The sequence below is a fragment of the Apteryx rowi genome, unplaced genomic scaffold (assembly GCF_003343035.1).
Source record: "Apteryx rowi isolate R43461 unplaced genomic scaffold, aptRow1 scaffold_141, whole genome shotgun sequence".
In the NCBI taxonomy this organism is placed as follows: Eukaryota; Metazoa; Chordata; class Aves; order Apterygiformes; family Apterygidae; genus Apteryx; species Apteryx rowi.
The window spans coordinates 87,017-114,789 of NW_020447653.1; the positions used below are offsets into that span (position 1 = coordinate 87,017).

The 27,773-nt window shown below is 56.5% G+C and overlaps 3 protein-coding genes across 4 annotated transcripts in view; all 3 read left to right on the plus strand.

The window, feature by feature from the left end:
* The window catches only part of MPZL3 (myelin protein zero like 3), a 7,712-nt gene extending 368 nt beyond the window's left edge, over positions 1–7,344 (plus strand). The window contains exons 2-6 of the mRNA XM_026057888.1: positions 854–1,020; positions 2,050–2,260; positions 3,041–3,206; positions 4,091–4,154; positions 6,188–7,344. Of these exons, the coding sequence (XP_025913673.1) occupies positions 854–1,020; positions 2,050–2,260; positions 3,041–3,206; positions 4,091–4,154; positions 6,188–6,214 (635 nt within the window). The 3' untranslated portion in view covers positions 6,215–7,344. The remainder of the gene's footprint in view (positions 1–853; positions 1,021–2,049; positions 2,261–3,040; positions 3,207–4,090; positions 4,155–6,187) is intronic.
* A 1,320-nt stretch (positions 7,345–8,664) lies between these two features.
* Positions 8,665–15,812, plus strand: JAML (junction adhesion molecule like). Of its 2 annotated transcripts, none has more exons than XM_026057957.1 (8): positions 8,665–8,869; positions 11,319–11,364; positions 12,868–13,031; positions 13,400–13,625; positions 13,807–13,936; positions 14,403–14,463; positions 14,949–15,044; positions 15,267–15,812. In XM_026057957.1, exons 1-8 carry the CDS (start codon positions 8,840–8,842, stop codon positions 15,444–15,446), a joined length of 933 nt encoding a protein of 310 aa, XP_025913742.1. In that variant the 5' UTR covers positions 8,665–8,839; the 3' UTR covers positions 15,447–15,812. The 2 variants fall into 2 exon arrangements, with proteins under 2 accessions (XP_025913742.1, XP_025913743.1); XM_026057958.1 differs by having other exon boundaries at positions 13,810–13,936.
* A 2,179-nt stretch (positions 15,813–17,991) lies between these two features.
* Positions 17,992–21,590, plus strand: SCN2B (sodium voltage-gated channel beta subunit 2). Its single transcript, XM_026057977.1, has 4 exons — positions 17,992–18,131; positions 20,496–20,662; positions 21,101–21,311; positions 21,391–21,590. The coding sequence occupies exons 1-4, from the start codon at positions 18,062–18,064 to the stop codon at positions 21,588–21,590; spliced, it is 648 nt and encodes a 215-aa protein (XP_025913762.1). The 5' UTR covers positions 17,992–18,061.
* The last annotated feature ends 6,183 nt before the right edge of the window (positions 21,591–27,773 follow it).

Genomic DNA, 27,773 nt, shown 5'->3' on the forward strand with positions numbered 1-27,773 from the left:
GTCCTGCGGGCGCGCCCGGCGTCGGCAGCCTGCCTCTGCCGCCTTGCTGCGGCTCGGCTGCCCGCCCCGAGGCCCTCGGGGCGCCCAGTGGGTAGAGRAGGGATTTGGTGCCGAGCCCCTCTGTCTTACATCGATAGCTGCCCAGACTTGCACAGGAGTCGGCAGGTCTGCGCAGAAACCTGCTGCTGCCGAGCCTGCCCGGCGCCGGCRCCAGCTGTGCCGGAGCAGAACTGCAGGGAGAGCAGCGTATCCCGGGATAAATCCTCGCAGACGAGAGCGGGAGGCGGGTGGCAGGGAAATGTGAACGATGCAGGAGGCCGCCTTCCTGGGCCGCGGCATTCCCCCTAGGAGAGGAAAGAAGCAGAAGTCGTTGCACAGCGCGAAAGCAAGCAGTAAGAGCGCTTGCCGCTGCCAAATGGTCTTGACCCGGGACGTGTGCAAGTCAGGGGGCTGTGTCAGTTTGGGGCAAGCCACACAGGGCCACAACTGCCTTGAAGTAGTCTAAAGCTGGCACTTGGGAGCTCCTCGGAGAGTCCCCTGATTCAGTTCCTCAGCTCTGTAACCTTTTCGTAACAACCTGTGTATCTCCATATCCTAGTATCTGTAGGCTTTTGGTGGTATTTTCCAGATAAATGCTTTTACTGGGGCTAATCTCGATCCTGCAGAAAACAGGTTAGGGGAGTTGTCTGTTTTTTTGGTAGATTTTGTGATGGGGAGGTAGCCACTRCTGTGCTTCTGTCTCCAGACTGAGGCTGCGCTGCGCGTGCATCAGTACTTCTGGGACACCATCACTCCTGTACCTTGCAAACAAGAAGAATCTAATCTTTGGTTTTTGGGCTTGTTCCTCCATCAGGTGTCTGCAATGCTCTTTCCCTGGAAATTAAAGCCAGTTCTAAAGTGCGAGCTTTCATTGGTGAACAAGTATYGCTGAAATGCTCATTCACATCCAGTTCTCCCATCACTGAGAGTCTGACAGTAGACTGGACATACCGGCCCCTCACGAGTGGTCATATGGAGACAGTAAGTACAGCAGGGAGCCTTTTCTAGGGGAGACTGACCAGGCCTCKAGGCATGCTGAAAATCTTACAGTAATTTTTTCTGTTTGCCTTGGTGTGCCTCTCCRTCGCTTTGGGATTTGGGACTCTCATTGTTACCTTCTGTCATCCAGAATTGCTTTGGCATCCCTTGGGCAAAAAATACTCCATGTTAATGCATAATAGCATAATGATGATAAACTAGATCTTTGGCTTTTGACACAAGTGCTTTATTGTATCCTGCAGATATGTATAGAATGACTGTAAAGCAACTGACTGAGAGTTTTCTTGAAGGAAGCTGTACCCTTGCAGTCCTGTCATGCAGTCTGCTGTTGTATATCTTGTCTTGGAGTGATAAGAACATGTGTGCAGTGACAGTCTGAAGGCAGTGATGATGACAGCCTCTAAGGTTTATGGACTGTTACCTTGTCTTGTTGGCAGCATTGTGAAAGCTAAGTGTTGTTATGTAAATCTGAAAGCCCAGTGGAAATCTCTCATTCAAGGCAGAAACGTAAAACGCGCATCTTTGTATGGATTATTAGTGATGGCTGCTGCCTGAAGAGTTTGAGTTCTCAGTAGTGTCCTTGTATCTAGAACAACTTCTGCTTGTATGACCTGAGGTCTGCTAAGTCTCCCCTGACAGGACAGCAAGTGAAAACTGCAGGAAGCAGAAGCTGGAACTGCAATACTTTGTCTTGCACGAGACAAGGAACCTGCTTCTGTTTCTCAGCTGAAGATCTGCAGAAGGGAACAAGCTGGTCAGAGGGGGGACAGTGATGGATGCGAGGGCTGAGGCCAGTAGATAGAAGTTCTGGAGACTTGATAAAATGGAACTGATTCAGAATTGCCACATAGGAACTCAGAGAGGTCTCCTGTATAAGAAGTATTCTATAAGAAGTATTCTTTCTGACTTTTTGATGTATGTTCCTTTATATTAAAAGCCCAAAGAGGAGTTTACTTTGATTTCTTAGGAGAGTGTTTTATTGGAGCGATTATTGTCTTTACCTCCTTTTAGATTTTTCATTATCAGTCTGTTGCCTACCCAACAACGGTGGGAAAGTTCAAAGACAGAATATCCTGGATTGGGAATGTTGCCAAGGGTGATGCTTCCATTGCTATCCAAAGCCTAGTGATGAGTGATAATGGGACGTTCATCTGCAGYGTGAAGAATCCTCCGGACGTGTACCACAACATTCCCCAGACAGTACTGATAGTTACGGAGAGGGGTAAGCCTCCATTTCAACAGTATGCCCTCATCTGTGTGATAGAGCTGCATTTCAGCTTTGTCGGAACCTTAAAAGTCTGAGCATCACACGTGAAATTGGTTCCCTGGAGTTCCACATAAGAATTTCAGCAAGAGTTACCTCAGCCCTTCTTTCTTAGCTAAATACACTGAGAACCATTTAATTTACTATGAAGAGGAAGTGATGGAGGAAACTGCGGTGAAGACGCAGAAAACAAAATGTGCATTTGTTTAGCCTGAGCACGATCAGGATACTCTCCCTATAAACGATAGAAGCACGGATCACCCTGAACCTCATGAGGGCTTAGCACGTGTGCAGAGGTGATCAAAGGTGACCAGTTGCTTTCGTGGATGCTCAGTACATAGTTCAGGAATTCCAGTTTCCCAATCTAGCAGCAGTAGAATAAGTTGCACTGTATGAGAAATATTGGTCTAAAAATACTCTCACACCACAAATACTTATCTTAGTATTGCTTCATTTCCTTGTCTGTCCTGCATGTGAGAACTGCCCCAAATTTGGACATGCTGATAAAAATGTGTTGTGACTGCCTTCCATGGCAGATTTTGTATACAAAGCACTGTGCTGGACAGGATGTGGGATAGGAGTCCTRCAGACTTGGTCACAAGCTGTTTCAACTCTGCCAGCTCTGTGTTTTATATGACAAGGCTAGCAGCCAGTRTCCTGGGTGGATATTTGTCACAGAGACTAAAGAAAGCCATATTTTACTATTGGTRCAGCTGGACTGTTCTTTCTCTCTCGCAGGTCTTTCCTTCCAGCTAACTTCAGCAATGCTGTTGTCCATATTAGTATTTCTCCCCTCCATCRTTGTGGTCATTCTGCTGTTGGTGAGGATGGGAAGGAAATTTGGAGTGCTGAAGGAAAAAAAAAAACCTGGCTGTAAGAAATCCTCCATTGAAGTGTCTGATGAGTAAGTTCTGGCTGGAACCTAAAGCCTATGTTTCCACTTTGGCCTGTAGATTTCCACTTTGGCCTGTAGGCACAGGACAGTGTTTCTTTGCTGTCCTTTGTTTCATAACCCTCAGCGCTTGCAGTTCAGCCACTGAAATCTACTTTCCCACGAGCCTACTTTAGCTAGTGGTCAGAAAGCCTTTGGAAAATCCCTGTGCTGGAACATAAACCCACATAAGCAAAATATCTTGCTGATGTAGGCTGAAATAAATCTGAACGCAGAAGTGAAAAATTCTCTAACCATAACCTGCTTCAGTTCCACCGCCTCATGCCATTAACAGAAAAATAGGATGTATAGCACGTAGCTCATGTGTTGGGTTTCGATATCGAGTATCCATAACAACAAAGCGGACTGAATAATGTTAACTGCTTGCTTTGATAATGGCCTGAGCAGAAATGCCAAGGATGGAATGGACTCAGGAGACTGAATTCCCTTCTGAACTGGAGAAGATTCTCTGCTGGCAGGGTTCAGCATGGTGGTTGTAGTGAGAATAGTAAGACAACACTGCTACTACTGGAGTTGTACCCGTTTTTGCAATGAATTCATTACTAAAATTTAGTTCAGAGTGGGGGTTTAATACAGTGTTTTGATTAGTATTGTAAATTTTTCCAGCCAAACAGCAACGTTTGTGGTATTCTCTTTCACAGCACTTGTTAAATGAAATGCCTGCCTTTGAAATAAGGGATCTAACCCTTTTTATTCCTTTTGGATTTGCTATGCAGAATCAAAGGGATGATGAAAGGCCTTCAGTTCAGTGTGGCAGAACTAGAAGTCAGTCTGTATGAGATACTAGTGCCTATGTTGAGGGGAGAGTCCAACCTAATCCTGTGCTTGTTCTGCAGGCCTGAACATACAGAGACAGACCACTGCTTGGGGAGGCTCAGAGTCTGGTGTTGGAAGTGTGTGGTAAGTGAAAGCTGATGTTTTCATAAGTGGTTTTGTCAACCTCAGTACTCAGAGGAGGTGCAAAGAGCAGCAGGTAGAGCTTGTCGTAATGCCTCTGGACCGCAGAGAGGCATCCCAAATGGCTAGGCTTATGGTCCTCAGTATTTTCCACAGGCGGGCTGTTGGGAGTGAGAACTGCTAGTCATACTGCATTAGTGGGGAGGCAAATTATCTTCAGATCCACCAAATTGATTTGTCATTTGACTGTATTGCAATCAAAGCTCACATCTTGAAATGAAAATTCAGAGTTTTAAGTGATAGCTGTTGTGCTGTGTWGTTTCCATAAAGGCTCTGCAAAACCAGGTTTGGACTGTTATGTTCTGGGTTTGACAGTGCTATGGTGGGGAATGGAGGCAGGAATATTTAAATCTGCTTTGTTTTTGCAAAGATGGGAGCGTGCAACCTTGCGTCTTTCTTGGGGATCTCCTTACTTGCACTGTTTTGGTCACAACAATCCTGCTGAACTCTCAGGGTTTTTTGTTTGTTTGGGTTGTTTTTTGTGAGGTGGGGGTTGTCTTCTAATTCTGTTCACCTGCTACCATAGCGTCTAACTTCTGTTACTGGGTATGTGTTGTACTGGAATTGCTGAATGTTTTTCCCACTTGCTGTACTTRTTTTGTAAAAATTGCATCCAAGTTCTGCATGCTGGCATTAACCGCCRCAGCCAAAAGTGTGTCACACTCCAGCAGTAAGCAAGCTCCCTAATATGCCTAATTTGAGAGTGTTTTCATTTTTGTTTATGTCATGCAGAGCAAGCTTACCACAGACGCRCCTTTGTAATACACAGTCAGGGAGTATGTTAAGGAGGAATTAAATACATGTTGCTTGATTCACTGTTCTAATGCCAGTGATTTAAAATGTATTAAATGCATGAGCTTTCAGACTGGTGTGTGCTGACRGTTTCTATGCTTTAATAGATACAGAATGAAAAATGAGCAATTTATACAAGTTACCTATTACCTATGAAATATTTAAAGTTCTACACCAGATGCAATGGTTGCAAAGCAGCAGTATCAGGAATGAGAGTTTTTAGAGGTATAAAAAGCAGAAAATGCTGTATGCAAAAGGGAGAGTTGCCATGGGAGATGGAAAGGCTGTTGCAAGTGACACATGCTGGGGAGCAGGGAAGCACCATGCCTCCCTGGAAGTGGAGAGATGGGAAAGGATGGGAGCCCAGATTCAGTGAAAGAAGTGCCGTCAGATGGTCGGAGATCTAAAAAATGGAAAAGATGATCGTCCTCATTGTTTGAGTGGAGGCAAATTTGAATGCTATAATTCTGTTGCTTTCCTATTGAGTATTTTGTCAGTTGTTTGATACTTTGCTCTYTGATATCAAAATATTTAGCATAGCAAGTCTCTGGACACCCTGCCTTACTCATTTTAATATTTCTGCTTCTTGAGGCGCCTGTCACACACCTTTTTCGTGCTTAATATGTTATAAAATAGTGAAACTGTTCAGACTTAAAATGGACTGCGAAGTTGGTGAGATTTCCTAGGTAGAGCTGTTACATTAACTTCTTTCAAGTTGAGAGCTGCAGTGCTAGAACGTGAGGATGCCATAAAATGCCTATTGTGGTTAAAAGAACAGATGATGGGGATCTGAAAGTCTGGTTGGTCATAGCTGAAAAACACAACAACTTGGGCTGCTCTGGACCTACTCTGTAGGGACTGGTGGTGCTTTTCAGGAAGACTGATATCTGCCCTTGGTATGGTTTGTGTCGTGCTTAAGGTTTAGCTGCTGCTTCTCTTAAAACACRCTTCACGTTAATTATGCAGTGGCAATTCATCTGTGTTTGTCTGTGACAAGTCAAGCAGATTTAGCTGCAAGTGGTTATATAACTACAAGACATAAGGCTTTTTCAAGCACACCAACATTTTGGAAAACACTTAAGCTTTTGTCAGAAGCCTAGCAGATCCAGAATTTTGTTGAAGTCATGAATCTCTTCATGTCTTCATGCATGGACTCAATTTCTCTCTCCATACTCTCTGTTTAGGACATGGATGAGGAAGACCCATACTGATGAGTGACCAAAGCTATGGATAAGAGCAAAATTACAACAGTGAAAATCTTGACTAGATAGGTTCAAAGGCTGCTGGATAACCAGAACAGATTGAAGGAGCTGCTCTAATATTGGTGGATTGGAAATATAATGCTGATGGGATAATTCATTTTTATTTAAGCACAGAAATGATGATTTTTGAAATCTTTCTAATTTATTGGAAAAAAAAAGAAAACTCCTTAAAACCTCACTTCTCCAGTGCCTACAGCAACCTCAGTGCCTACAGCTGTACAGCTTGTTGCTTACCAACAATCTGACAACACACATTTCTTCGTTTACATGCTGATCTATTTTCTTTATTGTCATGGTGATATCCTTCTTTTCCTGTGCCCTGCACCTCTCTAAGGTGATGATCACTGTGCATTGGCAACATTTTCTTCTCAATTCTTTTGGAACATATTTGCCTAAGACTTGAACTAACCTGACTAGGTTGGTATTTGGCATGCTTGGTCTTGGAGCAAGGGGAACCAACTGCTTTTAATTGTTTCTTGGGGTGATCTGCCATTTAATTACAGGATCACCACTTTGTTCCTACTGTTTTCTGATTTTATTTTTATTTGTTTAAGTTGCTATCTGCCACAGTACTGTTATCTTACATTGTTGCATTTAATATTTTTTGTCCAATAACTGCATCAGTAGCTGCACCTCCTACTGCATGTAGAAGTGAAGCACAATTCATATACAACTTTTTTTTTTTTTTAAATCAGAAATGGAAGTGGGGACTGTGGACCTGGGATAACATAAAACCCCATCTACCTCAGCTGTTGACTTAAGGCAGTGTTCAAAGCAAGGTTCCATGTTCAGGAGAACAATCATGTTGTTCATCTCTTCTAGGTACAATTTTAAAGAAATGGCTAAACGTGTCGGTACTGCCCTGTAAGAARAAGAGTACTTTCTCTTTCATTAACCTTATTCAATAATGTATGTCAGAGATGAGCAGTAAAATTCCTCTCTGTGTACCTAAAGAGCTCCTATCTGCTTGTTTTCTGTATGTGGCATTGATCAAATAGTCTCATTTTACCTATGCGTCACAAGTTTACTGCCAACTTTGATGTGCCATTACCAATAAACTGCTTTGTTTCCTTCTAGGCTGCAAATTTTTTTATTTGGGTTAATATAGATAAATGTTGTTGAGTTACAGGAACTCATAAACCTGCCATTCTGACCAGTTGCTTATCTGTAGAAATTGTCCTGTGGTGATGGAACTGGTGTTTATGAAACAGACTTGATTCGAAAGGGAACGTGTATTCTGGCCCCATTTGGCAGCTCTGCGATGGCTGCCAATATTGACGCGTGCTGGAGTCGTTGTAACTGCTTCTGTGTTCCTGACTGTGCAAAGCAGGCTAACTGTGGTTCTGTGCCTCCAGATAAAGAAATATATTTTTCTCCTGCCTGCAATAAAATCATATTTAAAAAGTTGGTGCTTCCTGATGACAAAATACTTCTCCCAACCAAAACTATCCTGAGAAAGGATGTTGGTGGGACTGATTTGCAGCCCAGAGGGAAGTGACTTTGTTGTTCAACTTTCAGAAACAGTACATCATTCAGTTCTTTGTGGAAATGAGTAACTGCTCTTGTCTACAAAATGTTTGCCTTTAACTGAGACCACTTTGCAAATAGTGGGCTAAATCCTGGGTGCATCTTTTTATGGTGCAAAGCTAAATTGCCACCTGGAAGCTAATAGCATTTGGGCTTGTGAATGGTTTTGAGCATGAGCAAAGCTTAGCTTTCTCTTCCTTTGCTAGCTGCATGGAAGTTGTTCTGTGTACTATTAAAACCAGTTTGCTGGGATAGAGTGCAGCGATTGCTGTGGTACCCCGCAGGAAGGTACCCCATAGGAAGAGGGAAGATGAAAATATGCTTTCAAAATGACTGGGGATTGGGGGTGGCGGTACCAGCAGAAAACAACCTATGCTGTGTATCCTGTCTTTGTGTTTGAAAATAGAGAAGCAGATTACTCTGTGTAAAAGATGTTGACAGGGGCTTTTTGGCCATAAGATGCCTGCTAAGCTGTGGCTCCTGATAGTACTAATAGTAACACTCAGCGAAGTTGGTCAGTATTGCTTGCTGGTCGTACCTCGTCAGGAGAAGATCCAGTCRACAGGACTGACAAGACCCTGCACTGGTTGTTCTTTAACCTGCTCTGATCCCAAAAAGCAAACCAGGAGGGAGCACAGGTTGCTTGCCAAGAATCTCTCCATTCGTGAGTTGTAACATAATGACTGATAAGAAAGATCTGAAAGATCTGTCTGCTGCAATCAGTGAACTGGGACTGAGCCACATCTTGCATCTGTGAAGAATGTCTTCTCGTTATGAAGCTGCATACTTATTATCTGTGCTCAGGCATACGTGCGCATCTGTAATTCTCCTCACCTCTCTGTACTAGTCCTTTCTGCCTCCTGATTTGTCAGTACCCCGATCTAGCTCTCAACTTCCTCTTCCAAGTTAAGTGGCCACCAAACTGAACCTGAAAGAAGAGCCCTGAAACCAAAGGCTGCTATGACTTGCACGCACAACCTCAAGAAGATTTAGTATCTGCTTCATTAAGAGTCTCTGAATTAGTCACTGAAGAGCCTTTCATGCAAGATGCAGGCTGTCTGCCCCAAGCCGCACAGGGTGAGTATTGTGTGCTATAATGTTTACTTTTTTTTTTCTTTTCCTGAAAAGAGAATGAGGGAGACATAGAGGGAGAATGAGGGAGACATAGAAGTTGCTCAGAGTTCAGATCCTGTGTGCAAAAGTAGGAAAATGCAAGGGCAGTATGTCTGCATATTTCATTTTCAATCCATTTAGTAAAGGTAATTATCCTGTGGAGGGATTTGGATATGTCAGTATTGTATTAACCGTAACCGCCTTGGTGAGTGGGTGCTGCCTTCAGCTGATGCACATAGTGCACTCATTTACTGGCACACGCTGCAAAAGGAGCCGCTGCAAACGTGTTCCAAGGCAGAATGAGGATTTATTCTGAGAAATAGGGCAATAAGTCCGGAAAGGATTTGATGAGAAGTAAGGGTCAGAGCCTCTGTATAGCTCCATAGCTTGAGTGTAGAGAGCTTTGCAAGTTCTGAGCATAAACATCCCAGGGGGCTTCTGTGTACTGAAGGTTTTTTGTTTTTTAAGTTGGCTCCTATTTTGAACCTGGAATGGAGGTGCTCCTGGAAAGCTACGGCTCTGCAATACGCTGCACCAGCTGAGAGCTTTGGAGCTGAGCATGAATTCTGCTGTGTTTGTAGTTCATGTGCACACTTGTACAGTAAACTGTGTCATGGCAGAAATGCAAACAGCATGTTCAAACCACATGCCTCTTTCCCCTCCACCTCCAAAAAACCCAACCAGTTCTTGTTTTTGAAAGGCAGATTTGAGAGAGTCGCAGCAGGCTTGGTGCCACTTTTCAGGATTTTGTTTATGAAAAGGGGAGGAGGATGAAAGGTAGAGGTGGTTTTATKTCATTGACTGTAGGCAAGAAAGCCATGTGCTTACTGGAAAGGCTTTGTGACTGTTTCTCAGCCTGGAACAGACTTGTGCATCCCCCAGCAGCTGCTGCTGGGCCTGGAATCCCTGCCTGAGCCTCCAAGGGTGTTTCTGAGCTTGCCCCACTGAGAAAAATGCATCTGGAAAGAAAAAGGAATTAGCAAACACCTCTGGCCACAAAAAGAGATGGAAGCACCACCACCAGTGGTGGGGAGGAGGCATTSCCCGCTCCCTGCTGGCTCTGGGCTGATCCACGTTAGCTTTTGCATTGCACGTGCACCGAGCTGGCGTGTCCCCTCTCACACCCTGTTGCCCGTGTTGTCCATTTGCACGCGGTGGTGTTTTCACCATCCGTTCCGTATGGAGCACAAAGGGTGCAAGTGCTGCTTTGGGAAACTTGGTGTCCCAAGGCTACAGGTTTGTCACTGTGGCTTTCTGCTGCACAGCACTGAAGGGAATAGTGGATCTCTGAGAATGGTAGGAATAAATGTCAAATGTTTACCTTCCATATTTGCCTGAACTCCTTTTCTTTAATGGCTGTTTCTTGGGGATTAATGTCTGTGACCTTTTCCATCCCAAGCTTTTACTGAAGCTGATCTARAGGGCTTGTGGCTTGCATAGTGGAAGGAGAATGATAGAAGGTAACAAGGTTTCCAAAAAATCATTCTTCTCTTGTCGTCTTTCTATTCTTGCAGCAGGCAAGCCTGTACTGGAAAATACATGCTGGAAATGCCAGCCTCAGATTCAACAGTAATATGTGCAGGTTCTCCAAGCTGGACAATTTCTTTCAATAACTTTTTGTCCTTAAATGTGTTTACCAATTTAGAACAGGCATAGCTTTGAGTCATGGAGCACAGACCCAGCAAGCAGGGCACTGGCTTTTCATTTCCTGTAATCCAGGCATGAACACTGGCTAGCCGATTTCTGGTAATGACAGTTCTTCCTTGGGCTTCAGGACATTTCTATCATATGTAGAAAGAAGACGCCAGCTTTTATTTTCACAGAAAAGTGCAGCAGGTCAAACTGCATACAGTGACCAAAGATGGCCCTGTCTGAACAGACCCTGGAGGGTTCAAGCAGAAGTTTCCACCATGTGCAGCACCCTGAAGCAGGGAATTTATGCCCAGGAGGAGGGGTCTGTGATTTTAGGGTCTGTATCCAAACTTCTCTGAGTGTGTGATAGAAAAAAACACTGCATTACTATCTGAGCAGAATTAACATCTCTACATGTCTCGGTTCAGCAGCCAGAGACTTGACCCTCAAACCACCGGAAAGTTTCATTACTTGGGGGAAATGCAAAGGTGTTTCAGGCTGAGCCCTCCCCTCTCTCTCTTCCTTTCTAGGGCTCAGAGCACTCTCAAACCAAAGAAGTACCTGACATTTGTGCTTCACTGGGTTTCAGGCTCCCAGCTGTGAACAGTGCTTTGTGGGCTAACTTCAAGAGCCCGAACATCCAGAGAAGCACCAGTTGCATCCCTCTCCAAAGAACTGAAGAAAGTCTATTATTGACTTTGGGGTTCAATTCAGTTGCAAGCAGCTGGTGTCCTTCCCCAGGGAGTGCTAATGCATGTGTCCCCTCTGCTCTTCTTTTTAGAGTAAGATGAAGGTGTTGCTGACCCTGCCTCTGCTGATGTTGCTGGGTAAGCTGTAAGTCACCCTGGTGGTTTTATCCACCTTGCCTGCTTTCCCCCCTGCTTTTGCTGAAAGACCTGTCCAGTCCCTCTCTTTCTGCTGTGAGAGTCTCTCTGGTGGAAAAGTTACTACTGGGGATTTGCAGTCACACAGGCCTGGGAGCATTAAGCCTGCTCCTGGGGACCAACAACTCCTCTGATCTGTGTGTGCTGTGTGTTCCCTTCCTGCCCAGCTCACATAGTAGGCCTTGAACTGCAAGAGTGTCCCTGCGTGGAGACCTGACCTTGGTCTGCCAGGCTCCAAGGCTCAGGAAGGACTAGAACTGCTTTGCCAAGTCTAAATGCAGGGAAAGACTTCCAAGGTATTGATTTTGGCTCTGCTCAAGGCAGCTGGCTCCCTTAGGCTCCTCCGYTGGCATGTTCTTCAGTTTGGCTCCACAGATGGTCAAGCATAAAGAAACCAGTTTGGGAAGCTGTAGCAMTTTGCATTTATTATTTACAGGGCACCAGACAAGTACTGGGTGCTTTGTCAGGGCCCAGGCCTCAGTGGCTTGTGGAAGAACTGAACAGAGTGGCTAAGACACCAGGAAGCATCTACCCACCCGAGCAGCTCCCCCCGAATCAGCTCACTGAGTCTTGACAAACAAGCGCCAGAGATGCCGCTGCTCTTCCTGCTAGATTTTGCCAGTGCTTTCTCTGCCTCCCTGCAGTCTGCAGCGTTTTCCTCCTCTCAAGGGCTCTGCTCTGCCCTGCTTTTCCAGGCAAGCAGCTGCATCTCTCTGTTGCCATTTTRACTGCACAGACTTTGGGGCATGGAGGGTTTGTGCTGGTGAACCACAGGGGCCTTTCTGGCCCCACTGCTTCCCCTTCCTGCCGTGTGCTTTCTGGCCCCCCGTCTTGGCAGCCGCTTCACACAGGCTGTGTCAGCTCCGTGCTCTTTGATGTTCCTCTGTTTGTTTCCCCTGACTGGCTTCTCCAGAAACCCTCAGCTGTAGTTATGTGGCCAGACAAGTCTCAGGCCCAGGTCAGCAGACTGTGAGCAAGAGGTAAGGAAGCCAAATGGACAGGTTATGAAAGGAGGAACTGAAATTCATGTTGAATTGCCTCTGGCCTCGTGGGATGACAGCAGCGCTGGTTCTCCCAGCCAGTGACTCACAAGGATAACCCTGTAGGAGCCACAGCCTTTGGCTCCAAGACGCAAAGGGCTGGAGCTGTGCTACGAGTCCTGAGGTGGCTTCTCCGCTTCTCTTCTGCGTAGCTTGTTCAGTGACCGCAGCAGCCCCAGTCGCTGCGCTCAGGCGGTGGGAGGATGTGCTGCCTCGCATCCCAGACACACCAAGAGCAGGGCTTGGGGAGAGGCTTTGCCCGTACAGGGAGCAGGGCCTCCCCGTTGTGCTCCGGACTGGACAGCCCCCTTACCCCCAGGCTCTTCTGGAGAAGAGATATCTATGAGGACGGGCAGGCTGCATCCAGTTGTCCTCCCTGGGCTCATCCTGCTCTCCTTGTCCCTAGCAGAGAGATGCAGCGGGTCGGCTGGCTGGGTGTTCACGCAGCCTCAGCTCCAAGCCTGCTCTGGGGACTCTGTTCTGCTGGAGTGCCGCTTCCTAGACTCGATGGCCGAGAGCTGGACCATGGTGAAAGTGGACTGGCTGCACAYGCCAGGAGCTGGCAAGCAGGTGAGTCAGGAGCAGTGGCGGGACAGACGCAGGGGCAGGTGGCAAGGTAGGGCGAGTGAGCAAGCCAGCGTGGCTGCTCTCGAGAGGCTGTGGGGAAGCCCGTTTGGCCTGGCCATGAGACAGAGAAGACCCCTGTCTGGTGGCTGTGTACTTCCACACGCTCTCCATGACCCTAAAGCACCTGGCATGGTGTGTTGGGGCTTTCCACAGACCATGCGGGAATGAACTGGGCTCTCTCACGCATGGGGAGCACTTGCTGAGGGCAGAGGGAGTGAGAGCAGATCGGAGGGCTCTCGCGCAAGGAACACGCACTGGCAGTACCCTGTCCCCCAGGCTCTTTTCACCTGATGCCATCTGTCTCCTGGCAGGAGGAGATGGTGTTTTATTACTACAGCAACCGTAGCATCCCTGTGGGCCATTTCCGGGGCCGGGTGCAGTGGCAGGGGGACATCTCCCACTGGGATGGCTCCATCCAGCTGCGAGACATACAGGTGAATGACAGCGGCACGTACGTGTGTGAGATCCGGCTGGAGCAGCAGAGCAGCATCTTCAAGAACCACACGGTCCTGCACGTCAGCCCTGTGGCACAGAGAGGTACGTGCCCTGCGACTGCTCCCCTCTTGCATCTCCCTGCTCAGCCCCCCATGGGCCCTGCGATGCAGGGGAGGGATGGGGCCGTGTCTGCAGGGGCTCGGGAAGGCTTTCAGCCCTGCCACCGCAGTTCCCTCAYGGCGGGGCTGCGGTCCATGTGTTTCCCTGCCTTGTGTCTCCCCAGCAGGACGAGGAGCAGCGGGTGCCCAGGACTCAGCGGCCCCGGGGAACACTGGATTTTGGAGCATGATTGTGGGCTGTTGCTGTGTGGCCGTTGTGCTGTCTTTCCTGGCAGGACTCAGCCTGAGGAAGAGGTACCCCTGCTAGCTAGCAATGAGTTTACAGGGCTGAGCAGAGCATCTCCCTGCKTCCCTCCTGCTCCCATTCTCCCTGACCTAGCGTCACCCTGACCTCACTGGCTGCCCCACGTCAGGGCTGGAGCTGTGGGAACCAGAGGCTTCATCTCTGCCAGCTCATCCCRCTTCTGCAAAGCGGGGCTCAGGCTCCTGCTGCCCTCTAGTGTCACGCTGGCCTGGCCCRTCTCCCCTTTGCTCCCAAATCTCCTGGGCTTCCTGCTGCTTTTGGAGACCTGCACCCTGCTTGGGGGAAGCCAGGGGGCCTGCTCTGGGTGTTGCAGGCCTGCAGGACAGAGGCAAAGMGGGGACGGCCTGGCTGGCGTGCGTGTGAAGGCACTCTGGTGTCCCAGGAGAGGGAGTCAGGGACAGGAGGAGCAGGTGACACCTCTTGCTGGAGCTGACACCACTGCTGCCTTCCCTCCAGGTCTGCAGCCCACACTGCCCTAGAGAGGACTAGAGATGGTGGCAGCAAGAGCAAAGCRGAGGTAAGAGCTCAGGCAGAGCAGGCTGAGCCGAGTGGAGGTGCCCGGGGCACCTCCGTGGCAGCCAGGAACGAAGGGCGGGAGGGGGGGCAGGAGAAAGGGAGGGATGGGAAGCRCTGGAGCACAAGGCAGGYRCTGAGTGCGCACACCTGTGCGTGCACCAGGCCATGCCCGTGTGTGGCCAGCCACCCCAGCAAGGGCCCTGGCGCATGCAGCAGAGCTGCGGGCTTCTCGCCRCGCTGCCGGCTGTGCGTAGGTGGTGGTTGGAATGAGCCCCAGTCCTGCTGTCGCACTCAGCTCACAGTTAGTAGGAGATATTGATGGAGCAGTGAGCTAACGCACCCGCCGCTGCCGAGTGCCCGGGAGCCGAGAGACCTGCCGGAGGGAGGTGGGGTCCTGGGGCTGCAGGCAGGACTGCGACTGGACGGGAAGGCCCCTGTGCGTTTGGCAACTGCTTGGTCCCAAGCGTCCTGATCTCCCCCTGACAGGAAGGATTTTACTCCTCAATCCCTGGAGCTGGAGCACCCAAGGCCGAGCAGGACACAGGGAAGAAGAGTAGAGCTGAGGAGACCTACATAACCATGGTGAGGAGCCGAGCAGCCGCCCCAAGCTGGGGCAGGCGTGGGCAGGCTGCCTGCAACTGTAGGGCTGCTGCAACCCCCCTGCATCGCCTCCCCCAGGGTGCTGGCGTGCAGGGCCTGACCCCTCACTTCCCAGGCCAGACGGCAGCACCCTCAGGCCTGCCCGCTCCAGCCGGGCCCTGCTGCCTGCCGCGAGCATCACAGCCTGTCCCTTGCTCCTTGCAGCACCCCTCTTTCTTCCGTGAGAACGGCATTTATGTGGAGCTGATGAGGAGGGGGATCCCGGCAGAATGGATGGAAGGGAAGAGACAGGATGGTGGGGAAAGCAAGCAGCCTGATGACAGACCACCAGAGGAACCCCCCTGTGCTCCAGGAGGGGGCAACCAGCCCTGCCGCAGCGTGTAAACCCTTTAACCAGTAGGTGTATGCAAGACATCCTTGTTCCTATGGGCAGGCCAGCACCATGCTGCAGCCAGCCCTTCCCCTAAGAACTGGTGTCACTTCGCTGTTTGCTCCATGCCAGAGCTGCTGCTGGGGCATGTCCCATCCCAGTTATCTGCAGGGGGACCAAGGGAGATGTCTCTGGCTTTCCTCTCCTGGTCCCTGGAGCGGTGACACAGCAGGGCACAGCCTCTGCTCTTTAGCTTTGACCCTGGTCCATGCAGCTCCGGGTCCTGTGAAAACCATCTCCAAGGAGAGCCTGGGAGGGGAGGGAGGGGGAGATGCTGTGGGAGCAATGCAGATGTGCCAGWGGTATCTTCTGACGATAATAAAACTCCCGTGAGGCCCAGGGAGCCTGCCCTGTTCCTGCCTTCCTTTTACTTGCTGCTTAAATATGTGAAGCTCAAGTGTGCCAAAAACTGCCTGGCCCAGGGCCTGGGAGCACCTGCACCCATGTGCCACCCTTGCACACAGCCCCTGCCTGCCCTACTGGCTCCAGCAAGCAGCCAAGCCAAACGGGCCGTGATGGGGGTCCCTCTGCAGCAAGAACGGGCCCCCTGGGCTGCACCGAGCCCACCTGCTGGGTCCCTGCATGTGTGCAGGCTCACGCGTGTCTCCTGCACCAGCTGCCCTGGGTGGGCGCTCGCCCCTGCCTGCAGCCCCTACCTGGGACTCGCCGCCGTGGCTGGGGGAGCCCAGCACCCCGCCGGGCCTCCGGCGCTGCCGCCTTGGCATGTGCTGGCCCCCCTCCTGGCACTATATATAGATGTTTGACACTTGCAGGTGCAGAGAGCGGAGCCGCCAGGGACCACCTCCCACCGGCTGCCTCTGCYCGTGGGAGACTGCAGCACAGGCGGCTCCGGGCTGCAGTCCTTGGTTTCACGTTGACACCCCACTCCCTTTTCCTCAGCGAGGTGAAATACAGGGATTACAGGGGGATGCAGCAAACGGAGCCGTCCGAGGGCTGCAGGGGGATTGCGTGCGACTGCTGGTGCCTTAGCAGCGCCGGGGGGCCGCCCCAGCAGAGCAGACCGGGCTCTGCCTGCCCGGGGCAGCTGGGAGCCCCCATGCTGTGCGCTTAGTGCATCCGCTGGGGGGGTTGCCTGTGCTCATTGCACCCCGGCATGCCCTGGCACCTCCCTGATGCCTTTGCTCGCAGCTGCGTGGCTTCACCTCCTGGAGCGGCTCAGGGAGTGGAGCACTTCTGCACTCCTCCTGCCTCCCCCTCGCCCTGTCGCTTGCTCCCCAGGACTCTTTTGCATGGGGACCTGAATGTGCTCTGGCTCCAGGATGCCCCTTGCTGATGCTGCCGAGGAGAACTGTGCCACCCTGCTGCCTGTGGTTCACAGGACTGGAACTAGCTGGCCAAGTGGCTGAAGTCAACAGCTTTCTCATCTGCATGGGGTTGCACGTAATGTCCTTCCTGCTCTAGCCTCTGCAGCCTGGGTCCAAGTTTGGGGACTGTGGCCCCAAGCTTTCCTTGGCTGGTGTAAGACACCCAAGGTGTGAAGGGGACCAAAGACCTCCCCAACTCTGTTAGGGTCAGACAGAGCCTCCCCTTCCCGCGGGCCAGATGAAGAGCAGGGCTGGTTGGTTCTTTGAACAACATGCTGCTGGGGAAGGGTTGGCGGTGCYGGTGGAGTCTGGCGCCCCAGCAACGGGGCTGGCTGCCCTTGCGCCGGCGGGCAGGCAGGCTTGCTGGGAGCGCTTCTCCCTGCCCCAGGCTCCTCGCTGTTGCCGCACCGTGCTGCGCAGTCGGCTCCCTGCCCCGAGCAGTGCTCCCGGGCCGCCCCTTTGCTGCGGGCAGGAGACCAGGGTCCCCCACAGGTCTAACGGCATCGGAGACTTGCAGAAACCCTGCGGGCCTGGTTGGCCATGCTGCTGCCGGGAACCGTGATGCAGCCTGGGGACAGGGCCGGGACCCTGCGCTCTTTGCAGGCCCCATCAGTCTGCCAGGCTGCTGGGAGAGCGTGTCCAGGGTCCTTGCGCTCAACCAGGCTCTCGACCCAATGCTCGCCAGCCTCCGGCAGTGCAGAGCTGTCACATCAGCGCAGCCCCAATGACATAAGGAGGCTGCAGGGGCGCGGGCGAGCCGTCGTGGCTGGGCACGTGCTGCAGGTGTGTGACGGGGCCCTAGGCTGCCAGGGCCAAGCGGAGCCTGGCACGCTGCTTGGTCCAGAAGCAAGTTTGGCCTCCTGGAGCAAATCCTGGCAGGAAGGTGCTCCTCAGCTTGCCTGAGTGTTGCAGGAGCTGCTCAGCCCCAGTGAGCGGTGTGGCACCGCACTCTGCCCCGGCCCGCAACCAGCCCCCAGAGCAGGATGAAGCCAGGAGTGTTTGCCTTCTGTTCAAGGGAAATTTTTCTGCCCTCCCACTTCCTCTGATGAAATCCACCAACCATAGCATTTACTGATTTTTTTAATCCAGCACTGCTCCAGCCGGCCATATTGGGCTGTGGAAATAAGGCAGCTCTAATGTTATATGTCACCTGGAAATAACCCCGGGCGTTCGAAAAAAGCAAACCACCACCACCAAAATCCACACCAACACCAAGTCCTCTCCACACACAAAAGTCCTTGAAAATGAGCCCGGAAGCTTGGCTCCCGCAGCCCACCTTGTGCCTCACTGGCCTCAGCTTGCTCCTCTCGCTGGGTAAGTGCCRACTCGCCCCCTTGCATGCACACGGCTGCCAGGGGAGAGCGCCCGGCTGGGGAGCAGCCGCCTCTCGGGYCAGGAGCCCCCTGCCCACCCCGGCCCGCGAAGCCCCTCCTGTCCCCGGGGGCAGGGGCGAGCGACGCTGTGCTGCAGGGATGGGGGATGGCGGTGGTCCGCGGTGCGCTGGCCGCGCTCTGCCAGCCGGGGCGACCTGCTCTGAGATGGGACGGGGATCCGGTGCACCTGCATCTTCCCTTAAGGCAGGCTGCGCATCCCGCTCGCTGGGCTGTCCCCGAGCGYGGGGCCGCCTGCGTGCCGGGCAGGTGAGGTGGCTGCAGCGGGGACCGGGCAGCTCTGCTGCTGGGTTGCTGCGCCGCAGCGCCCGGCTGGGCTGCGGCTCTCCCGGGCTTGCTGCTGGGGCAGGGGGAGCTCGGGCTGGCGGCGGTGCATGGGGTGTGCGGGAGCCGCGGTGCCTGTGTTTCTGCCCTGCCCTGTAGCGGGGAGCGTGTGTCAGCAGGTTTGGGTCTGTGTCGCCGTGCTGAAGCGCTGCTCACACGGTGCTGGAGCTCCTGGTGGGCTGCTGGTGCTTTGGCGAGAGGTCGCGCAGTGGAGGAGGAAAAGCCCAGCATGGTTTCTTTCAGAGACTGCCTGTAATTTTACCTCCCGAGCCCTCGGCTGCAGGGTGTAGTGTGACAGAGCATTTGGGAGCATGCAGAGAGACCAACGGCACAGCCGGGGACAGCCRGTCCCAGGGACTCCAAGGGTTTCTTTCGCCACGGCTTTGCCCGCTGCTCTGGAGGCACCCAGGGGCAATGCCCAGGGCCRCGGATGCTCCCAGGGCATGTGCCCGTCATGTGTGCTGGACCCTCTGCTGCGGTGTGGTCCCATGGTACCAGGTGTCTGCAAACCCCGGCCAGGGCTGGCCTGCCACTGCAGAGCTGGGGACGCCCAGAGAGCACCTGGTGGCCTCTCAGCCCTCTGCAGAGCCCCTGGGCACGCAGGGGACACTGCGCAAGGCCACACTGCTGCTCCCTGTGGGCACCCAGCTGCGTGCGTGAGTGGGAAGCTGTCTCCAGAGGCTTGGACGCACCTGGAGGGCACCGCTCTCCTCTCCCAGAGAGGCAGCGCAGGGGTGCTGCTGCTTCTCACCTTGCTGCAAGACCTGCGGCTCCAACCAGCCAATTCTGCCCCTGGGAAAAGACTCTTTTCCCTGGCTGCAGAGCTTGGCCCCATTCCTACCGTGTTTGCACCTGAGCAAATTGGCCAGCAGGGCAGCCCCTGCCTTCACAGGCATCAAACCTGGCCACAGGGCTGGAGTCAGGAGCATGTCAGGGAGAAGGGATGAGAGGAAGGAGCAGCAGCCAAGCAGGAGAGGAGAGGTGGCCTGAAAAGCACCTGCTCCCGGTGTCCCTGTCCATGTCCCCGCGGGTCCCACAGTCCACCTTTGCAGGGCTGCCCTTCCCAGCAGTGCCGCCAGGGCGCTCGGTCCCTGCGCGCCTCCGGGTTATCCTGCAGGCGTGGGTTTGCAGCCAGCTGCTTGCACAGGAGACCCGTCTCTGGCGTGTGCTCTCCCCTCCGCCGGCTGGGGAGGACCGGCTGCGCGTGGGCGCTGGGTTAGGTGCTCTCGGGGCTGTTCCCAGCAGATGGCAAGCCCGGCTGCGGGCTCCAAGCCCCCTTGATTTTTGCTTGAGTCCCATTTTGGAGCAGGGGTGTGTGTGGGGGGGGAGGGTGCATCTGCAGTCCCCCCGCAGCCCCCAGAGGCTGGCCTGGCAGGACCCATCCCTTGCTGCTGTAGCGCATCCTGCCTGGAATGAAATCTGATGAACGCAGCCATAAATTTCCTGGCGGACATGGCGCTGAGCCCTGCACGCTGATGCTGCATTCAGCCCTTCGCATAGTGGTATTGATYCTGCATCAGGAAAGCCTGGTTTAAGTGGCAAGGAGCAGGCTGTGCCTGGAGTCAGCAGAATTTAGCACCGGGCAAGATCAGGCCAGGCCGGGCAGAGAGGGGTCACCAGCCCTTGAGGAGCAGCTGGGCTCTCTGCCCGGGCTCTCTGTCCGGCGCAGGGACAGTGCCAGCGCTGGGGCTGCTCCCCACGTGTCCCCAGTTGCTGCCGTGCAGGGGATCCACGGTCCTGGCCGGGCCGTGGCCTTGCTGCCGTCGTGCCGTTGTGGCCAGGCGGCCAGCATGGTCTGTGCGTGGACGTGCCTGAAGGGCGATCCCAGGCCCCGGTGGGAGCTCTGCTCAGCCGTCTGGGTGCAGGACGAGAGCGAGAGACCGGCTCAGCCTGCGGGATGGCCGCAGGTGCTCCCTTTCTAACTTCTCCGCATCTCTGCTCTTGCTCTCCACGCTTGCGGCAGCGCCCACGGGGCTGGGCATGGAGGTCATGGCTCCCACCACCATCAACGCCTTGAACGGCACCTCCGTGAAGCTCTCCTGCACCTTCAACTCCTGCTACAAAGTGGAGAACAAGCAGTTCTCCCTGAACTGGACGTACCAGGAGTGCAAGAACTGCTCGGAGGAGCTGGTGAGTCTCTCCGGGCCTGGGGCACTGTTGGGAGGTTACGGGACCACCTTAACTGGCTTGAAACAGTCGCGTGGGTTCCTCTGGGTCCTGAGCCCTCTCCTTACGCATGGTCCTGTTACCCGGCCCTCCTCTGCCACGAGGAAAATTAGCAACCAGCTGTGTAAAGAGCTAGCGGCCAGGGTGGCCGCAGCAGCAGGGCAGGACGGACAGGCCTGAACGGGGAGAGGCGCCCAGCAGTGCTGTGCCACGAGGAGACCCTGTCCCCGGCACGGGCRGGGGTGAGCAGGACCCTGGCCCCGGCGATAGACGGGGAGCCACGCTGCCCTGGGGCGAGGCACAGTTCGGTCCGCACAGGACAGGACGGGTGCCTGGCTGGGGAAGGCGAGCACTCTGGGTGCCGAACGCTGTCCCACCTCCTCTCCCGCCTGGACTGCCCAGTTCCTGCAGTTCCGGATGAAGATCATGAACAAGCAGCTGGACCGCTTTGGGAACCGGGTGGAGTTCACTGGGAACCCCACCAAGTACGACGTGTCCTTCACCCTCAACAACGTGCAGCTGGAAGATGAGGGCACCTACAACTGCTACGTCCTGAACCCCCCGGACCGGCAGCGGGGCCACGCCAGCATCAGCCTCAAGGTGCTCACTGAAGGTCAGTGCGGAGCGGTCCCCTGTCCCCCGCTGCCACGGCCAGGGACCGCCTGCCCTGACCCTGTGCCCTGTCTCCCCAGAGCCCCCCAAGCGCGACTCGACAGTGGCCGTCATTGTGGGCGCCTCCGTCGGCGGCTTCCTGGCCGTAGTGATCCTGGTGCTGATGGTGGTGAAATGCGTGCGCCGGAAAAAGCAGCAGAGGCTGAACACCGACGACCAGAAGACGGAGGAGGAGGGGAAGACGGACGGCGAAGGCAACCCAGACGAGGGCACCAAGTAACCCCCCCGGGCTGCCCTTCCCTCTCCACCCCTGTACAGCGTGTCCCCCTCGATGTGCTTCCCAGAGCAAGGATTGCCGTCTCCCCAGAGCATCCCTCCCTCCATCTAAGTAACCAACCCCGCCTGGAGCAGGGCGCGGAGAGCAGGTCCCCCGAGCYGGGCCGCGGCAGCGGGCGACGCGCAGGGCTGGCGAGGGTGGCACGGGGCAGGGAGGGAGGCGGCGTCCCCGCGCGCGGAGGGGCTGGAGCAGTGGGCGCCCCGCGTCTAGGTGCCCCGCTAGCAAGAGAGAGCGGGGCTCTGCAGCCTGCAGCCGCTTGCCCTCCGCGCTGCTCCTCGATCCCACRGCGCTCCCGCTGCGCCCCGGCACGGATGCTGGCTGCCCGGCTCCTCCGTGCACCGAGGGTGCTGCAACAAGCAGCCCGTGCTCCTTGGGGCTGTCCCAGCCCGCTCAGCAGCCGGGGGCCAGAAATGACCATTAGCCCCCGCGTCGCTCCTGAACTCGGCTGCTTTCTGGAGCCACTAATGGCTCCCAGCGCGTGGCGGGTGTATCCTTCTGCGTCTCGGGCTATGTTTGGGCCTGAGTGTCTCAGCCAAAGGTGCTGGGTCGACTTTTTGTGCTTGTTTGCTCTTTGGGGTGGGTAATTCTAATGCCAAGTGTTTTGCTGATGCGCCAAGGCACGCTGGTGGGGAGTGGAGAGGGGAGGGCGCTGGGAGGAAGAGGAGCTTCAGGGCGCCTGCTGGGAAGGCCGGGGCGCAGCCACAGGGCTTGGGCTCCCTGCACCCCCAAGCAACCCCCATGATGCCCAAACTGCCTCTCCCGACCTCTCTTCGGAGCACACCCAGTCCGATTCCTAACTGCCATGGCAACGCACTGCCAGCCAGCCCGGCCGCAGTGCTGGGTGCCGGCCGCCTCGGGCCCCTCAAGCCCGGGTCTCGCTCCCGCCCCGCTCGCGGCAGCTTCCCAGCACCGCCGCAGGAGCTGCCCGCGTGCTCCGCAGTTAGGTGCGAGCATGGCCCCGGGTTGGAGGGGCAGCGTGGGAAGGGAGCGGTGCTCCTCGCGATCCCAAGGGCCGGGAATCAGCCCGCTGGCCTGCCTCGGGCTCGCCGCCTGGTCCCGGGCAAGCCCCGGGCTCTGCCCCCATCGCTCCCCGACGGGGCCCTGCACGCGCCCCTGCCCCGCTGGGGCTCGCCGCCCTGCTGCCGCCCGCGCCCGCGGTGGGAGCGCCCTGTCTGCCCCACGGGGGCTGCCGGCTCCCTCTCGCCCCGTCATCCGCACCCGCACGCATGCGTCCGACCGCTTCCCCCCAACAGCGCCGGTGGAGATCCAGCTGCACGGCCGGTTTTCCGCGATTGTCTCCTGCTCGTAGCTGGGTCGCGAGCGGCTCTACATGGGCCCGAGCGTGACAATTTTGTGGCCAAAGGTCTCTGACTGTTGCACCCGTGACCAGTCCTGCATCTGCCTTTCATTGCTGTCATGCACTATCCTTGGATTGCAAGTTGCCAATGCAGCCGTATGTACATAGCTGTACACAGCAGAGAGAATCTCTGCATATACACGTATGTATAGACAGGAGGCGCTGTTGTTGGGCACGACTGCAGTTTTGGGCTGGCGCCTTCTGGTGAGTTTTGTTTGCTAAACACTGCTAGTATTGTTTTCACCAAAGCCTCAGTGTAGGATGTTTTTATTGCTCTTTGTACAGTTAAAAACAAACAAAGCAAAGAACAACAAAACACTGACTTTGCCTGTGATGCTTTTGTGCTGGGGGGGACAGGACGGGCTACCACATCCCCGCTCTGCCTTTGCGCCTGTCCAGAGGAATGAAAGGCCGATGCCCCTGGGAGCCCGAGGCTCAACCCCGCTTTGGGCCGGCTTTGCGTGATGGGAGTGTGCCGTGCCGTGCCGTGCTGTCCATGTTCCCGCGGCCCTGTCCCGGGAGCTCGCCCAGTGCGCAGGCAGGGCGCTTGGCACCCGTCACCGGGCTGCTGTGTGACCCAGCACCCAGCCATGGCCCGCAACTGTGCCAGAGCAGCGCGGCACAGCTGGGGCGCCGCTAACGAGCGCATCCGTCAATCTGCCTGGAGTGGAAACGCAGCGGTGCGGGAGCTCAGGCAGCTGCCTCCGGGGTGCCCCCGCCAGCTGCCCATCAGCGGGGGCTGGCAGACGCCTCTGGATTTGCATCCCAAATGTGCGCACAAGTGGGTCCACTGGTTGCATCCCCCTGCACCCGCTGAAACTCCCCTTTTCCTGGGTAAAACTGAGCACGTGCCCCACTTCACCTGCTCCCTAGAGCCCCTGCTTCACACGTGCTACAGCCGCCCGGAGCACCCCGGTAATAGTAATTAACAACGGCATACAGGCTCGCTCTTCCAGCTCCTCCTGGCCTAGCCCAGGCTCCCTGGCTCCCCGCACACCTCGCCGTGTGCTGGCAGGGCTAACTCAGCCAAAAACCGCTGCTTCTCGCAGGCACCTCTTCCTCGGGACGGAGCGGGTGCGAATCATCTCTAACAGCGGGGTGACGCCGCGCGCACAGCCCTCCCAGCTCCGGAGGGGCCCGGCGGCGCGCAGCCGGCGAGGCTGTATCCCATGCCGGCGCTACACCGGGAGCGAGCAGCTCCCCGCGGGACGGCCTGAGCAGTCTGGGGCGTAACGCAGCTTCTAGCACAGGAGCCGGGAGCAGCGGAGCAGCCGCTTCCACGGATTACGTGAACGTGCTCAGGCTAGGTGGGACTGGAGACTCTGCTGAGCAAGAGAGCAGCTCAGCAAGTGGCCGCGGGCAGTCCCAGCGCCGGGCACACCTCGGCTCGGTGGGAGCGAAGGAGGCTGCGGGGCGCCCCGAGGCACGCTCTGCGGGAGCCTGCGTACGGCCTGGCCACCCGGCCGGTGAGGGCAGAGAGAGGAAGCCGGGAAGAGGGAGGCGGTGGGAAAGGGCAGAGCGCGGGGCGCTGAACCCCGGGGGAGCGGCGGAGGGCCCGGCGGAGCCTGCCTCGGGCTGTGCTGGCTCGGGAAGAAACTTTCTGCTGGGACACACCGGCGCTGCTCTGAGCTTCTCGCGGCTGCCTCCGCAGCGGCTGCCTCCGCAGGCTGCTCCTCCTCTCCTGCCTGCTCTACCGGGCCGCGAGGGGGGCGAGGAGCCCGGCTGCCCGGAGAGCAGCCCGCTCTGCCGGCGGGTGCCGCAGCCCTGCCGGCTGAGGGAGCGGGAGCACGGCTCCGCGCAGGGAGAGGGGGGCAGGCGGGCGGGAAAGCATCGCTCCGAGGGACAGCGGTGCAGGCAAGGGTGCTGCAGAATGGTAAAGGCAGCCATGCACTCACCCGCAGTCCGCGTGCCCGGCACCTCGCTCAGCTCCCAGCCCGGCGCGGGGTGCCCGGCCCGGGCTGTCCTGCAGAGTGTTGGATCGCTTCCGCCACCTCCTGCCCACTGCCAGCTCCCGGGCTGCCGGGCCGCCTTGTCTTTTAAAGGTCACAGCCAGAGGACCTTGCAGTAAATCTAAGGTGCTGATGGGAAGCTCTGCTCCAGCGTCACCACCTCCTCCATCAGCGGGAGGCTCTGCCTTCCCCTGCTTCCCGGCACCACCTGGCTCCGGGCGGCTTGGGAGGGGGCCAGGAAGGGGCTGGGGAGGGGACAGGTCTGCCCCGGCGCAGAGCTGGGACAGGGCGCAGAGCCAGGACGGGGCTGCTCCCGTGGGCGCTGCRGGGCAGCCGGGCCGGAGCAGTGCCAGCAGCGCTGTGCCGGGCGCTGCAGCCCTGCGGGCTCCGCTCAGCCCTGCCCCGCTCCGCATCCACGTGGAGGCAAGCGGGAGCCCACCGCGGGGAGCAGCAGCTTAACCCTCCGAGCTCCGCTCAGGCAGGGCGCTCACCCGGCAGGGGAACGTGGGAGCTGGGGGTGCGCCGGCCCCGGGACACCCCGGGAGGGTGCAAGGCTGCCCGAGCACGCTGGAGACCGCTGGTGTTTCGCAGGTCAGCCATTCCCGGGGATGCAACGGGGGGGTCTGTGCCCACACAGAGAGCAGGGAGCAAGGGGCATGGGGGGACATGCGGTGGTTCCTGTCTCCCTGAAAATAGCTCCGGTGACAGCCGGCCAGCCCAATGGAGTCCTTGAGCCCTTGCTTCCCGTCACACCGGGAGGTGACACCGGCCGAGCAGAGGGTGCTTGAAATTGGACACAGCGGTTTCGTGCTGGTCTCAGCAAAAGGCGCCCCGCCGAGCCGCAGCATCCCGGGCCCCGCGCCCCTCCCGGGGCCGGACGGCTCAGCCGTCTTGCCAAGATGCCAGGGCCAGCTGCTGCGGGATGCCCTTGGCACACGGCTGAGGGAGGGGAGGGGGGACCCCGGCGTGGCGCTCGCGGCAGCCAGGCCGCGGGAGAGCGCAGCCTTTCCAGGCCCGCGGCAGCAGCAGATGTCTCCCGAGAGCAGCCTGCCGAGGACCAGCGCGGGCCGCCGAGTGTGACAGCTCTATTAGGCTGCCGTGGCCGGCGGCCTGCGGCTCCGAGTCCGGAGGGCACGGCTCACCCCGGGCACTGTGGCGGGAGCTGCAAGCAGGACACCAGGCTGGCAGCCTGCAAGGAGCCCAGCCCCTCCGCAGGTATTYGGCCCGGAGAGGCTGCCCCCGGTCTTTGGGCCGTGGCTGGGGGGCTGATGGAGGGCGCAGGCGGCACCTTGGGCAGCACGAAGCCCTCGTCCCCTCTCCAGCCAGCGCGGGAGCTGCCGTCCCTTCGCAGGGGCCTGCTGCGTCAGTGCAGCACATCTCCCTGCGGTCTGGCACGCTGCTTCCCGCCGGCGCTGCCTGGGGCTCGGCTGCCCGGGCGCGTCGCCACAGGACAAGGTGGGTGTGAGCTCGCAGAGCACTTTCTGTCCGTGCCCGTGCCCATGCCCGTGCCTGTGCCGGCAGCAACGCCTCTGCACTTACCGGCAGGCCCTCCCAGCTGGGTGGTGCTGCTAGTCACAGCCTCCCCCCGCCCATAACTATTTGGGGCTCTGCTGGTGTGATTCACCATGGCACTTTGGACAAACTCGTCCCAATTTTCCCCATCTTTTTGGAAGCAAACTTCACAGACTCCTGAGCATCCCAGGAATGACTCTTCCTCATACCACGGCCCTTCCCTGCACCAGGGTATGGCTGCTACCGTTGCAGCTCTCTAGCAGTACAGGTCCCTGCGCTCCTGCTCGCTGCATCCCGGAGGCTCCGGCCTCGGCCTTACCTGCCACTCTGGCTTCGGCACCTGGGACCGTGCCCCGCAGAGCCCCCGCACAGGCTCTTCGCCCTGGGCAGCCCTCACGCACCGCTGCAATGGTGACAGGCCTCCCTCCACCCCTGCGCGCCTCTCTGCCTAGCTGCTGCGCCAGGGTGTCCCCCCCAGCCCAATTAGCAAGGCTCCAGCAGATCCAGGGCTCCCCCTCCCGTCTCGGCACATCTCCTGCCTCGCTCCCAGGGCCTGCGGCTCCCCTCACCTAGCCGTAGCCATCGCTCAGGCTCCCTGCGAGCTGCCTTTGCTGCATCAGCAGTGCGCTCCTTGCTGCTCCTGCAGCGCCGGCTGCCAGCGCTGCCCGGCTCCCGCTGCCTGTACTTTTCCTGTCTTGCTTGCCAGCTCTGCAGCTCCAGCTCTTCAACTTGCCAGCGATCCTCCCTGAGTCCCCCGGGATGCCCCAGTGCCCGGCAAAGCCTGCGGCTTTTCCTCACCTGCGCATGCATGCAGCCGGCAACGGCAGCCCGGCCACGCAGGCAGGGCCCTGGGCAGCATCCCAGGGCGAGCTGCTCTTGCGTCCCAGGGCGAGCTGCTCTTGCACGGGCCTGCCAGGAAAGGTGCGATCCCTTGCAGGTGCACCGCGCCGCGGTGCTGCGCCCAGGCAGGGAGCCGCAGCCTCGCCCGGTTCGGGGGGCCAGTGCGTGCCCCTGCGCCAGCAGAGACGCCCACCCCGGGAGCGGGAACGGGGCTGGGAGCGTCCCCCCCCCGCCGTGCCCGTGCTCCAGACGCCTCGCCTCCAGCAAGGCGGCGGCGGCTGCACAGGGGTCCTGCCCGCTAATGGGCCTGGGAGACGAGGCGAAGTGCATTAGGAGGGTCCCTCCCCCCCCGCCCCTCTGCGTGCGGTCTGCCAAAGGTGCCGCCTAATGGAGGGGGCGGCGGGGCGCGGAGCGCGGTGCCGGCAGCCCGCTCGGCGCAGGGAACCGCGGGGCTCGGGGGCGGCGCGG

Excerpts from the sequence above, each read along its gene's own strand:
- SCN2B (XM_026057977.1), top strand. The coding sequence starts at position 18,062 with ATGAGCCCGGAAGCTTGGCTCCCGCAGCCCACCTTGTGCCTCACTGGC. Across the intron at positions 20,663-21,100 it reads AGAACTGCTCGGAGGAGCTG|TTCCTGCAGTTCCGGATGAA; the intron begins GTGAGTCTCTCC and ends TGGACTGCCCAG. Across the intron at positions 21,312-21,390 it reads CCTCAAGGTGCTCACTGAAG|AGCCCCCCAAGCGCGACTCG; the intron begins GTCAGTGCGGAG and ends CTGTCTCCCCAG.